Consider the following 15,634-nt stretch of genomic DNA (forward strand, 5'->3'; position numbering starts at 1 on the left):
ACAGGATGAAAGCAATATGTCAACAGATAGGTCAGTAAAAAAAGTGTTTAATAGTCACCAGGTTTCAAAGATACCAAAACACGCATTAACTGCTGGGACAAAGAAAAGCTGTACCTTTGAGCTGCCATAAATACATGACAGCAGACTGCATCTGTTTGTCTTTTCAACAACAAATCAAAAAAGAAATCAATGATAATCTACAAGTTATAAGTTTGTTTATCTGGCAGGATGGAGTAGTTTTTAGAATAAACACTATATAACTAAAAAGCTTTGCAGGAAAGACAAGTTCAATATAGTTGCATTCACTGTATGTCTGATACAACAGAAACCGCCATGTCATCTTAAAGGATAAAGAAAGTTTTATCTTGCTGCTTTCTCTGAAAGAGGAAGCATATACTACAACATACATTTAAATAAAAAAAAGAAAATTAAGACTTACTCGGTTCTTTTCACTTTCATATTTCTCAAGTTTACTTTTCATGAGCTCTTCTGTTTCAGCTGTTTTAGCATCTCGTTTCTTTAAAGCCTTTAAAGTGAAAAATATAATGTGAACGTTATTACAAAAGTTACAGAAGTCTTCCTTATAAGTATGTTAAAAGAAAACAATCTACTCACACGTATAAGAAAAGATCTAGACAAGTGCTGACTTTGTCTAATATTTCTAGGTGAAGCCAATGTACATTGTTATGAAAAGATAAATACAAGTCCATGCATAAACACACCCATGCACAGAACTGGGCCAAATACAAAGTCAAAATTAGCATTAACATCCTTCCGATGTATAGATTCCCAGATGCTCAAGACTGACCCTAAACATTGTGAGATGAAGGACTGAGAAGCTGAAGAGAACCCCTACAGACAAACAAAAAAAATTTATTTTTATCTGAATCTTGACAGATGCTTAGATGTGCAGTGTTAAGGCAGGATCAACTGAAACATTCCTGATCTAAAGTTACTGACACTGTCATGCCTTATTCCAAAAATAAATAAAGAAACCAACCAACCACAGGGACTGTCCCCTTTCTAACTGAAGAGTCTAAAACCAGCTACATATATTTTCTAAAGCATCTTATAAAAATAAAGTTACCTTGAACATCAAATTTGAAACCTCTTGCTTCTTTAAACCAACATTTTTTGCTGAGCATATACCATAACTTGGAAAGGAATGTAGCAGATATCAAAGATATGAATGACACGTTAAATTTGCAACATAAATAACTCAAACTTGGGCATGCCAAGCCATAACACTGCCATTGGCTTATCATAAATACCAGGTAGAAACACAAGGTGATGTCACTAGCCATGCTGACATAATTTGCTCTGAATTTGAGGAATTGCGTCAAACATATTTGCTGTCAACACCACCAAGCAGTTTTCACTCTAGAATTTCATTCACACTTTGATTAGAGATCCTTAGACCTTTTATTTTCAAACCAGTATCGCACAGCATAAGTGCATCTGGCCTTTCCACCATTACTTGGTGAAACTGCAGCCAAACAACAAAAACACAGCCTGTCCAGAACGAAATGCCTTTTTTCCAGTCTATTCTTTTTGAGCAGCATTTTTATTTTCATTTTAAAGGAGTATCTCCTTAAACAGATACCTCTGAAACTTTTCCCTGTCATTAGTGCAATATCATTCAATTTTTGAACATTTTCTCTTCACCAAAAACTGAGGAAGGTTTTCACTTGATCAAAAATTCAGCTGTAGAAGTTTTGCTTTTATAAGTAGCTTTGTGGAGAAAATAAATGGATGTCTATACAGCCATATATCCTCATCTCATAAAACATAAGGGTTTCAGTATATTTTGGCTTCCTCTCCTGCCTGAACAGTTTATACTAGAAACTGAGATTGTGGAAGCTATTTATTATAACTATGCCACTGAAAATATTATGCTACATAAGGAATTAGGCTTTCGTCTTACTGATTCATAATCAGACACTGCAAGACTGTAACATATTTAAGGTATTTCTCTAACTACTCAGTACAGATTCAAAATCTATCTTACCAGTTAACCTATATAACTCAACACTGCACACAAACCAGATGCACCCATTTCGCTCAAAAAGACTCTATGAAGAACCCCCCCCAAAAGCTAAGCAATAGGGGTAAAAAACAAATAAACAATAAACCTAAGATCAACACTTCAGTTAATGTCATTACTGCACACAAAATTGTTGTTTTAAATAACTAGAGGTACTAGGTTGGTCTACTAGGGATGTATATATACACTAAGTGCAATTCAGCTTCATTTTTCAGCAAAATTAGAAGCTTTGTCATAAAGAGTCAACTGTATGCCAACCTTATTTTTGGTACTGAATTAGTAATTCATTGTAAAATATACATATATGCAGATTTTGTTATGGAAGTCAGCATAAAAAAATTTAAATTCAGTTTAAGAAAAATTAAGCTTTAACTGAGATGGAATTAGAAACACTGGGAAAACTTTCAAAGATGTCCCTACTAAAGGCAAAAAGTTTGTCTCAGTACCAGTAGTACATCCAAATTCATAGAATAAGCCACAGAAATCAATGTCGTTTCAACTTACCAGGATCACTGAATGATATTTAGACTATTAAGTATAAATAACATCACATAAAAAGGCAGTATTTCATATCACTGACACTAAGCAAATAACATTCACTTCTACTTTCTGTATATAGTTTAAAAAGCCCATAACAATTTCATTATTAAAACAGCTCATATATATCAGTTAAAATACTATAAAAAGAATGTGGTTTTATAATAACATTAAATATATCAAACATGCACTGCTTCAACTGTGAAATACAAGTTTTTCCACTAGGTGCTAGATAGGCCATCAGTTAAGCAATCAATATGTCATTAAGAAACAGATATTTGGTCATCTGGAACTGGACAAGCAGCAGATCTTAATAATGGTTGAGAAATTACATAGGTAAAAGTTAATTTTAAGTTTGCCCTCCTTGTTGTGTTCCTTTTTAAATAATTATCCCTAACTGGCTTTTGTCACTCTTCTTTTTCTCCATTAAAGTTTTGTCTGTGAAAGGATTCTCTTGGGAAAGGAAGGGTAAAATAAAAATAAAAATAAAAATGCCATGTAAAGAGCCAATTGATTTTATTTCATTTGTTATCTCCAGAGACTGGGGGAGTCAAAGGGTCAAACATGGGAACTAGGAACTGCAGTACTCAGCATCCCCTTCCAACACACTCCTGCCAGATGTCTTCCAAAAAGTGGGCAGGCATGGCCCAGGGGACCTCTACCTGGAAACACTGAAGCACCAAAGAATGGAAACAGGTCTACAGCCCTGTAGATTCTCCCATCAAGATCCTCCTCTTGAAGACTTTAATATCCAGGCTGCCCAGCAGATGGTTGACAAGGAGATTATGTAACTTGGTGAGGCCCTGGAAGCAGCAGGCAGGTTGGAGGACACAAGAAAGCAGAGAACATGCACACGATGTCGTCTCCATAGTATGACTTCAGGATGGGCCAGCTAGATGTTCTACATCCTGCTCAGACAGTTAGAAACAGACTATCATCTCTGACAGGCTAGACAAACTTATGATTTGACCCAGGGGAGCGATTCTTAAGGTCTTTTTACAGACTTTACTAGCACAAAATAGAATCAGAATATCAACATACATGGTGTACCCCAGCTCACTTTACCTCATCCATACATCAAACTTCATAATTTTAATAAGAAAATCATTTATTCCCTACTCTATAGAACTTTTCCTCTTATATACGGAGAAAACTGTGCAGAGGCCTCTGTAACAAAACTTCTCAATCATTTGCAACATGCAGAAATAACTTTTACTGATATTTAAGCCTACTAACTTCTCTTAGTTTGTTGTTGTTCACAGAAAATAGATTTGAAAGTAGTGCCCAGACCACAAATTGAAATCTCTTTTTACAAAGTGAGACTGATCAGAGAAATTGATTGATACTAACCGAAATATGCTAAAAAGACCAACCTTGAGCTATGTTTTAAAATAAAACAAAAGTGTACCTCATCCTAATCTGAATTTTTTTCTCTAACCTGCCACATTAGCAGTCCATGTTACTGCTTCCTTAAATGCAATGCATTTAAAGACAGACTGCGTAGATAATTCAGTGACATATGTATGAGACCTGCTTGTGTTCCAATGCAGAGATGTGAGCCAGACAAACTACAATTAAAACAAAACCCACTAGCCATAGGTGGCATAGCACAGAGTCAAGGGGAAAGTATCAACGATGCATTAAAACATCCAGATGTCTCAGAGCACAGATCAAGTTTATGTTTGTCTAAAAGGATCACAGAGAAGGTCATTCAAAAAGAGAATTTTTCAACAACATTTTTGACCAGTCTACTCCACCCTCTGTTTGAAGTTTGCCAGTATCTTGCACTTCACAGTACGTGCAGTGAGAGTCAAAGAGATCTAAGTATCCAGTTGCACTAAGAAATGAATAAGTTATTAGCTTAAGACATACTCATAGTCACTGCCTTAATACAGTCAGCGTGTTCAAAAACGTTTTACAAATATGATACTGTTCACCTAAAGTGAGTAAAGCATGAACACTACCTCATTTACCAAAATCCAGAAAACCAAGCATAGGAATTATTGAAGCCATCCAGGACACCCTTTGCATATAACAGCTGTTTAAAGGCTATTTTTAAGAACTATATTTGTTTTAGAAAATGGAGGCATATATGCAAACAAACAGTACAAAGTGGATGGTATCTTTATATTCAAAGCAAAGCACTGAAGAATCTCAAAGTAATCTTAATTTAGACAACAAATGTATTTTGTTAAAGCAATCCATATATACATGTCAGTAGTACTGACAAGATGAACTTATTTGTTCTCCTTTCAAAACAGAAAGGAGTTTCTATCAGGGAAACAGAAGAAAGTGAAGATGCATGACTTGCACTAATTTAAGATTTTCTTTATAAATAGCGTTTAAGCACACCTAGAATACACGTCAACTCGAGATACAAAAATGCAGTGGAAAATTTTTATCCACCTACACACAGCACATATTGAATGCAGATTCAAAAAAACCTCAGTTTTACACAGTAAAGATGCAAAAATTATATGTCAAGCTTTCTTTATAGTCAGTTTATAACCAGATATCATCTTGGTTAATGATCAGACCATGATGATGATAATAATGAAATAAAATTAAAAAGTTTGCACATCAAGAGAAAAGCACAGACAAGTCAGACAAAAAGAAACACATGTATCATCATGTTCAGTTAGATCCTGAAAACATATAATTAAATAACTGAGATTTAGGAAGATAACTCTCTTAAGGTGGTAAAATACTGACAAGTAGTGGTCAGTTATGGACACTGCACTTTCCCTAAAGATAAGGACTTTTAACTTTTAAGCCTCACCAGATTTCTTAATTAAAAGAACTGCTGATCAAATCCAAAAGTTAAATTTGATTTTGTTGGGTTTGAAGTGTAGTAACAGGAAAGCTAATGAAAAAAATGTTTCATTAAATAGCCACAAATGCTTTAAATAGCATTTCTTTGTAAATTATCCAGGCCATATTGAATGACAGGATTTCAGAACTCAGTCCAAACACTATCCTCCTTCCAGTAATGTTACTTGGGAAGAATCTTGGAGAAATAAAAAAGGACAAAAAGACTTTAATAGAGCATTAAATCCATGCAATGGTCACCACAAGACTGAGGCCACTGACAGAGTTAAGAGTCCATCTAACTCGTAATTCAAAGTACAAAGGACAAGAAACAGAATAGAAACAGAATAACGAAGTAAAAACCTCCTTTTTACAATGATGTAGAGACATGCTTCACACAAATAACTTCAGAAAAATATTTAGCTATTTGCTTTATTCTCACTAGGGTATATGCAAAAGTACACACAGCAATGTGAGTTCAATCCTATTAAACTGTTTCTAACGATTTAGTGATTAACAACATTCAGTTCTCAAGCAATTGCTCACACACATATTTACACGGGTGAATACAAGCACCATTTGGAGTGGAGATCAAAAACATTCCAAGACCACCACTATCCAGGTTAGTGTTATTATTGAAGATGAACACCATTAAAAATGTTAGGACAATGAAACCTAAATTGTTACCACCATCTCCAAGCCTTCTTGCAGTGGACCAGCACAGATATTTACTATTGAGTTTACTGGCTTGGGTTCCATGTTTTATTCCTAAATGCATTCATGTTTCATTAGTGAAGAACATTCCTCACTTATTGGAAAGCACCTTGGCTGCTTGGTTCTAATACTGCTGATAATTCAGGCCAAATGGAAGGCAGAAGAGGAACAGCTGATCAAAAGGTCAAGCTGCAGAAAAAGCTAGGGAGCTAGCCTCTCCCTGTGTGGATTGTGTTCATTAAGAATATTTTCACCTACAATGTCCCCTAGGAATCTGAGCAAGTACAGAGTCATATCAATGTAAAAAAAAAAGATCCAAATTATTAAGTAGCTGGTCCTCGATATCATTCTGTACATCCCGTGAGAGGTCAAAGGAGTGCACAAATGAGATGTGCAAACTTGAGAAGAGCATCTGCAATAGCTGAGTTTCAAAGAAGTATCAAATGACAAGTGTCACAATAAGAGAAAATCAGCAACAAATATTGCGTGAAGTTGCTGTTCTTAATGTGCAATGAAGTCTAATGAATGCACAGTGTAAAACAGTAAAGAAATAAGTAAACTTCTATATTGGATTCTCTGAGAACCTCTGGTCTTGAGACTTGTCTCACCTATCAAGCAATCTTTGTGGCAAACGCTACTGTTAAGTGATGGGTAATAATAAGAAAAAGGTAAAATGACAACATGTATTACAAACAAAAATCTAACATTTATCAGGAATTTTTTTTGTTGTTTTTGTTGCTGAATACTTACCTTGTAGGCTTTGCAAAGACTGCCTATTTAAATATAGGATATAAAAAATTGTGAGAAATAGTGTAAACTGAAGAGATCTCTAATGGTAAATTTAATATTTCTATAATACAGAAAAATAGAAAAATATCTTAGCACAATACATCAAACAATTACACTGATGCAAGCAACGAACAAATTAGCAAAAAGTCAGCTAGTATTCAGCTTAAAAATACATTGTTGACAACCTTATAAAGCTATTCATAAATTTTAAATGCTTCATAGTCACAAGTTATACTATTCATTCTATTTGGTTTGCCATACTGAATCTATTCATCTGTATCACCACATACAAAGAAAAAAAATTAAATAGTCAAAAGATACAGCTCAAGAACTCAAATTCTTAGACTGTTTTGTTGCTGCCATATTTTCCTCTGCTTGTTTTAAATTCAAGATTAGATCAGTTCTAAACCTTTTGTCTCCTTAGAAACTCTCATGTTCCTATTTCTTGTACAATTCAATAAAGTAAATTTCTTCACAAAACTCACACAAATAAGTCTCGGGATGGTGGTACACAGAGGCAACATATACAGAATTCCTATTATTTTGTTCTCAAAAAGTGTTTTCCAAAAGGTAAGGCCTTACTTGGTCTAATTTGCTTTTCTTTCAGATGTTTGTGCCAGTTACCAAAAAGGTCTAAAACAGTATCACGATTCAGAGCAACATCACAAATAACAGAGACTACTCGTCACCAAATCGAGAGGAAGTGTGTTGGATACAGTTAAAAGAACCTGCCAAAAATATGAGCATTTTTGCCAGTTTGACAGGTACAAGGTCACAAATACAGAAAGATTTTAATTTAAATTATACATATACAGGAAGTTTTCATTTGCATACCTCTTGTAATTGAACAGACATCTGTCCCAGTTGGTCCTGGCGCCTTTCTACAAGCTGTCTTTCAGCATGCATTTCTTGTTCTATCTCCTGAAGTCTTCTCTCTACCCGTGCTGACACCTTCAAAAGGAAAAACAACCTGCAGGAAGTTAGGGCGCATTTTTACCACATACTGAGATACCAATGGAGAAAATAGTAAAGAGCATGGGACAGAAAGAATGAAAAACAAAACAACTTGTATTTTGTGAAGTAAGATTTAGAATGGTATAGAAAATAACCAGAGATATAGCACTGAGTACTCAAGCAAGGAAATGACCTGCTATTTTGTTAGCAATATCCTCCTTTACATTTATGATATTTTTATTTACAGTGGTGGTTCTGATCAAGTGCTAAATATATCAAGTGTAGTGCAGGCTAAGCTGAGGCTGCAATACAAACATCTTGGCTTCTCTGCCACAGGTCTGGTTAATCTTTGGAGAGTCACTCCTGTCTGTAAAACAGACCACCATTTGCCTCCTTCTTACTCAGAAATCCATGACTGACAAGCAGTGAGATGAGCTAAGTATGAGAATGACTGTAATAGCACAAAATACTTACATCAATAAGACTTTTCCCCAATATTTTTTCAATTCACATTCAACCTAATGTAAGTAACACCAGTCAATTGCTAAAGCAATCTGGATTACAGACACAATGATTCAACTTTGAACTACAACCAGAAATACTCTATTTTTGCATTTCAAGCTGCTAGCAGAGAGCACCCTCTTGTGGGCAGCAAATTAAATTTATATCATTGAAGTTAAAAGACTTCAAGGAAAAGTTAAAGACTAACAAGGAAAATACTAATATATTGGTTTCCTCCCTACTTCAAAACTAACAGCTTTAAAGAGTCACTAGAAAGCAGTATAACTAATTACCAAATGGTATCTAGATAAAACAAAGAAAGACTTAAAAGACTTGTTCAACTACAAGTTTCTGATGTATGTGGAGGAAAGCAAGTTCTCATATGTACTTTCATCAATAAGCATGCTTTTACTAGCATTTCTACATGTGTATGGATATAGAATTTTAACAGGAACAACACAGTTGTGTAGAAAAAGATACATAGTTATGGACACATTCATACTTCATGAGTACCATAAAACATTAGGTTTAAAAGAATGAAACAGTCATTTTGTCTTGTGGTGCTTTGAAATGGTTTCTTGTTTGCACAGCCAGATGAGTAGTTGGCTCACAACTTGGAATTTTCTATTTTCTCTTAAAACCATCATAAGTTCAAAAAAATGTACTTCATCAAATCATGTTCTTTCATGTAAGTTATGAACGATCTGCAGCCATAATTAAAATAATTATTGCAAACTAATGCATAAAAATAATGATCATGTCACAACTCATGTATTTCTATTGTGAAATCTACTACTTACTGTTACTTCTAATAATTCACAAAATAAGCTAATGATAATATCTAACAGTAACAAAAAATAACACTATCATTAAACTTGTTACATCTCTGCAGAAAATTAGGGGATTACTGCCATAATTTTCTTCATTTGTGTACTTTAAATACACCAGAAATAAAGTTGTGGTTTATGTTTTTAAAAAATCCTAGTTACACGTTTCTGAAGGCAGCAGCTTTCTCAGCTCTTTTAGACATATGCTTCAAGTAAAGTTTGCAAGGGAACGCTAACGGTATTAAGACATAAAACGTATGATTTAGGCTTGACAAAGATTGAAAAGCAACATTACACTACCCTCAAAAACATTCAAAAGGAGAATTCAGTAACTCCCCCACCTGCCTACTTCACTGTGCACAGCAGCTCACATGACATGAAGAAGCACAAGGCAAAGCTTCAGATTCCTGCAAACTTAGATTTCATTGCCGCTAAAGCAGAATGAAAAAGAAAACTTTTTGCTAACTACACGATATCAAGTGATTGCATTGCCTCTTGCTTCTTTCAAGTCCCTCCAGAAGACAATTGCCTTCTCATCTCTAACAAGGTAAAGAAAGAGATATATGTGTTGTTTTTGTCAGGTGCATGGAAATTTCAGAGTTACAGATACAATCCTCTTAAGAAAAAAAAAACACAGGAGTGCCACACATTTTGATGCTACTTATAACTCACTAAAAAAAAAGTCCATCAAGAAACTATAGTATATGTAGTATGTTGTTAGTTCACATTTTCTGTACTGCACAAACACATGGAAAAAGGTGGCTGGAATGGAGTTCAAAGGTTAGCAAACTTGCTGCCTGACTAGTCGCATGACTTTTTTTTTTCCTTTAAACTGCTCAAAAACATTCATAGAAAACTTCTATAGCCTCCTGGGACAGTTTATTGCATAGTCTCTAAAATAATGTTTTTCCTACAGTACAACCTTAATCTTTCTTGTTGAATTTTGCACCTATTATCCTTGTTCTACCCTCTAATCCACATCCAAGGGGGGATATTGGATTTCAGTTTTCATTTTATTTTATTTTTTTTTTTTACTCATCTGAAGTCCACCTGCAAACATAATAAGCATCTCTCTATTACATCACCTAAACCACTAAAAAAAACTTGAGAGAATCAGATCAAGTGTGTGCCACTTGAGTGTGCACCATGAGTGCCAACACACTTCAGTAACTCATCTAATTTTAACAGTGAACAGTTTACAAGATACACAGATATCTGAACAGTCGCGTTCAGATTTTCAGAACAGTTTTGCCATGTTTTACTACAAAGCTTATTCTATTGTTAAGATTATTGAAAGACTATTCAAAAATGAAATTACATCAAGACAGAGTATTGCTTCTGCCTTTTAAGTTCATTCCATGATAGGAGAGCATAGTTTTGCTTGACAAATCAGTGTCTGCTGCTGAAGTTTCTTGTTTGCTCTTAGATATATTCCAATCAAGTTCTGGACAAATAATCAGTATTTTCTCCTTTTTTCCCCCTTCATATTTTCCCATTTTCAGTATTCCAAGAACAGTTTTTCTAACCTTACACTTGCAGTTGTCTATGAATACTCCAAAATAGCCATTAGTGGTTTCAAGATCACTTCAAACAGTTATTTAAGTATCTCAGTTAATCTGCACTAGGTGAGGTCAAAATATTTTAATTTTTACTTTCCACATTCTTTTTCTTTTTTTTTTGTCTTAAGTAAATTCAGAAATTCTCATTTAGCCAAATATGCATATTGCTGTACTCTACATTTCATTGTCATCTTTTTCTAAGAGGATTTGCATATAGTATTCTTGGATATTTGTCCAATTCTCATTTCCTCCAAAGACTGAAGTTTTTTCTGCACGTAATGTCATTTCATAAATACAAAGTTCGCAATCACAAACTATTCCAACTACATATGAAATAACAAAAGACATGGCAAACAAAAAACAAACCTTAGACTATACGCAAATTAATTACGTAATAACGTTTCCATCAAATTTATGTTTATTTTTATTTTTGTAAGATAGAGCTTAGCATACAGAATGGCTGACATAGTTAAAGGGGGTTATTTTAGGTTAAAGGAATAGGTAGCACATTGGTTAACATTTCTTCAGAGGGGAAAGTGTTTTCTGGGAGACAGAATGCTTATTATAAAACATTTTCATCAGCTCTGAAAAAAAGGAGGATTAAACAAAGGCAGCCTCATAGCTTGCTTTATTAAGAACAATATTTAGGAGACCAATGTCTTTCATTTCAAAACTCTTTTGAAATTGGCTAAGATTCAAATGCTCAGCAGTGCAGAGCTGTCAAATGTATTTAGACACTATGAGGGTTTTCAAAAAAAATAAGATCTTCAACACAGGTGATTTCATAAATACACCATGCAGGGAAAAATAGGGAGAATTCCACCCTTATTTGCTTTGGCTGTCAGCAAAGTGCATGCATTTAGTCTGAAACGAAGCATTTGGCCATTTAGTATTTAAAAAAATACATGTAAAAAATACATATGTTGGAAGTATAAGGAATTAAAGGTAGTGGGGAAGTCAGCATTATGGAAATAAAGCAACATGGCATTTTGGAGGACTAGCATGGTGAGGAAGCATAATATGGGAAAAACATAGGAGTTCTTGTATAAGGATTTACATAGCTAGGATACAACAGAAGTTTTTGTAGGGTGGCACAAGTAGTCAGGGAGGAGACTAGGCAAAGAAGGAAGAGAGCACACAAGTCCACAGCAAATCAGGTTTATTATGTTGTATCTTGCAATAGTGCAAAAGAACCAAGTACTATCATTAGCAACTTCCTCTGCATTCTCTGTGACAGCTGCTATGTCACATTCATGTCCTAGCCATGCTTAGTAATAAGACTTTCTGGAATGCAGTAAACTTACCTTTTCTGTTTTGGAAAATTTAGTATCACCACAATACCACAAACTGGGTCACTTATCACCATATTTTCTAAACTAATTATCATTTATGTTATGGAACAGCTGAACTCCAAGCACAGGTCCCTCCAGATCCAACACCAATCTTTTCACGTGTTTCTATGCTGGAGCTTTCCAGAAGCCTCTCCGGTAAAAATGGATGCTAAACAAGGAACAGATTCTGTCTCCTATCCTCTCCACAGGTGTTCTCTTCTCTGAGCATTTTTTCTCATTTAATATTTTCTCCTAGTGACACTATGGCATTAAACAGGGTTTTATCAGTGTGCGTACCTTTGGAACCTCTTCGTCAAACTGTTTTTAACCTACCTTACTCCGTTTTTATATTTAGCTGATGAAGTTTATCTAACCTTTCTACTTCTATCATTTGGCTATAACTTCTAGAAGGACTTTTTACCTTGTGTAGTTCCATCAGATATCTTTTGATTTCCTTCAGACCTTCTAACGCATTAAAGTCATTATTGTAGTGTATTCCAATTTCTTCTACATTGTCTTGAACTCTTTTACCTTCCTCATTGCCTGACATTTTTCAAATAAGCTTCTTCATTTTTGTGCAACTCCCTTTTAGAAATCAGATGTTATTGTAAAAAGCTTTTTTTTTTTTTGCTCTGGTAGGGGTGCCAAACTTATGTTTGTTGTTTTGGTGATTGTTACAAAGCGAGTCTTTCATAGATTAAAAGCCACATGCAGGACTTGGTTTATAACAAATAACTGCTTTTTCTTCTAGAATAGTTTGTGATTATTTGCTCTACAAAGTAGTTAATATACTACCTAAAAATGTAGTTCCCCCCCAACATGACAGTTACCCATCTACAGTGGTTTAGACATTATCTTCCATGAGAACTATGTTTCCTGATTTTGTAGCCTCTCTGATCTTCCTTGGATTGTCACAGAACCTGTGACATGCAACAAGAGCGATAACAACAAAAGGAAGATTAGAAGCAAAGGCAAGCAAGCAGTAAGTTGTAAATGAAGAAGAGACTAAAATTCACTTCTCTTCCTCTATCCTAAATGACCCTCATTCAGGACAACATTCCTACCTGAACAGTACACATCTTGTCCCCAGATCAAAAGCCGTAGTGCAGACAAGTGATTCGCTGAAGAACAGTAACAAGGAACATGGAGGTTCTACATAATGACATGAAATGCTAAAACTAAATTATTGCATTCAGTGCATATTAGAACATGATTGAAGGATGTATTTTCAGCAACACAGCCTACCTGAACAATAATCACGACACTAAGAGCTCTATCTCTGTGTTAGGTTTTCAAGTAGCAGCAAAATCTATGAAAATGGATTGGGCTATCAAAAAGTTCTCTTATCACCAATTAAGCAAAAAGAAAAGAATGTCCTGTTTAAAACCAGGGTGACATTTAAATCATGTAGCTAAATTTAATTCTGTGGAAGACGCTGGATGCCTAATGTACAAAAAGCAGTATCCTACTTCTTGAATTTCCCTCCTGTTTTTCAGCTTTCCACTGTTATTTCTGGTGCAGAAGTCCTGCTGACTGAAATCTATTTCAACAGATTTTTTTTGCTTTTGTTATTACCTATTTTATCATCAATGCAGACTTGAAGCAGAAGTCATAAAAACACAAAAATGGCAAAGTACTTTCACAGATTTCATTCTGAATATTGAGTTAAACATTCCCCTCATGGCAAATGCTAATGCATGAAATGCGTTTTACAACAGTCACCTTTGGAAGGCCAAAAATCTCTACATCAGGTCTTCTGAAGGACAGTTACTTATCTAAAGATAACCTTGTCTCTCTGGGATATCTTAACCACATGAACTCCATGTGAGATTCATTTTACTTGACATCTCTGTCTTTTTCCACAGACACAGCCTACACTAACCTTCCAATGGCACCATCTCAACTAAGCAGCTACTTACTTTGAACAACTCTGTGCTTTGGAGCAGTTGCTTTGTATGCTATTTGGGATGAGACTTTATATGAGGAGATGGCAACAAAATATCCAAGAGGGATACCTTATATAAACATAATGTAAATAAACATTTTTTCATCAAAAAGGCTCTCAAATGATAAACCTCTAATGAATAACAAATTCTAAGCAAGTAACTCAGACCAACTGTATCAAAGAGACCTTAGACCTTTATTATCACATTTATATAGTTTATATATAAGCAATTTTCATACAGTACTGACTATTCTGAACCGTACAGCTGTAAGAATTTGGTTAGAAGTCCCTACAGAAATGAAGGCTTAAGGACACTAAGCTGAAACAAATATTCCTGCCACAAACTGTCAAATTATTGAGATTTCAAATTGACAATTTACAGTCAAAAACCCTAAAATAGAATGCAAATAAAAGGATGGTAATGTTGATGATGATAAACAACCTCTCTGAAGTGAAGTAATAAAGACATGGAGGACATAAGTTCCTGCACAACTTTTCATAAGTTATAAGAATAAAAGTATTTCTTCCTACATAACTCAGTCAACCAGACTCAGTGTAACAATAAATCATTAGGCTTTGAACAAGGGAAAGAGTATTCAGACCCAGTTTTGGAGAGCAGAGGTAAAGCAAGCAGCACTAGCCTACTACTGCTAGCCTTTTCAAATGAGGTGGAATCACATAGCTAAGAGTGTCGACACATCAGAATTCTTCAGCCTGAGAAGAGGAACCCTCTGAAGAACCTTTGAATAATCTCCTCCAATGAAAACTAGACATGGAAAAGCAGATTTAAAAAAGAAATAATGAATAAATAGAAATAATAAAAACACACCACATGTGGCAGCTCTCTCCACAATATGTAATCTATCTGGATAACTTTCTAAAGGAGGAGAGGTAACATGATAAAAATATGCAATTTATAGCAAAGACTAGACAAGTTCAAAAAAAAGCAACACAAAAAGCAAGCAAATCCACAGAGAGATTCCTAAGTACAAAAAGTGAAAAAGGTACCACTTGCAGATCAAGAAATTCCCAACGCACAAGTAGTATTGTACAGAACTATCATTAGATGCATTTGTATCCTAGTACTGTTCCCTAGACATTTACTTTGTTACTTTTTGATCTTCCATCATACAGGGCTAGGTCTCTCCTCTCTGCATAACTCTTCTGCAAACTGAACAACAGCAATTGCTTTAACCTTCCAGAGAGGTATCTAAATGAGTGACCTGCCTTCTCCATCCTCCACCCTTCTGGTTTTCCCTCCATTTTGCCCATGTTCTTCCTACAGTTAATAAACAGCAATGAGCAGAACATTCCTGTTGAAGTCTTATTAGTCCTACCCAGGAAAACCATGTGACTGCAGCCAACTGCAGAATTTCTGTCTTCATTAAAAGTGTTTCATTAAACATTTCAGCTTTCAAAGCTTTATGGGATGATAGTTTCTCTCACAAATAAAAGACTTATTTTTTTTAACGGTAAGGGGAATATCAAAGAATACTGAAGGCTTCCTTGTTACACTACTTCTCTCATCTTTTGCTTCTCTCAAATAAAAATCGTAGCAACCAATTTCAAATCTTGAAATCCTGCTGTAGGAGGTCACAAAAACTAGTTATTTCTTTCATTTATGT

At 34.9% G+C, this 15,634-nt stretch overlaps 1 protein-coding gene across 12 annotated transcripts in view; it reads right to left on the minus strand.

Moving 5' to 3' along the window:
* CEP128 (centrosomal protein 128) overlaps positions 1-15,634 on the minus strand; it is a 122,090-nt gene that overhangs the window by 91,731 nt on the left and 14,725 nt on the right. For all 12 annotated transcript variants that reach the window (XR_010831910.1, XM_048059734.2, XM_066998164.1 and 9 more), the window contains 2 exons: positions 7,727-7,843; positions 440-526 (listed from right to left, as the gene is read on the minus strand). Coding sequence is in view for 11 of the 12 variants with exons in the window: in XM_048059734.2 (XP_047915691.1) it covers positions 440-526; positions 7,727-7,843 (204 nt within the window). In the remaining variant the exon portion in view is untranslated. The remainder of the gene's footprint in view (positions 1-439; positions 527-7,726; positions 7,844-15,634) is intronic.

Source organism: Anser cygnoides, chromosome 5, assembly GCF_040182565.1.
Source record: "Anser cygnoides isolate HZ-2024a breed goose chromosome 5, Taihu_goose_T2T_genome, whole genome shotgun sequence".
Lineage (NCBI taxonomy): Eukaryota > Metazoa > Chordata > Aves > Anseriformes > Anatidae > Anser > Anser cygnoides.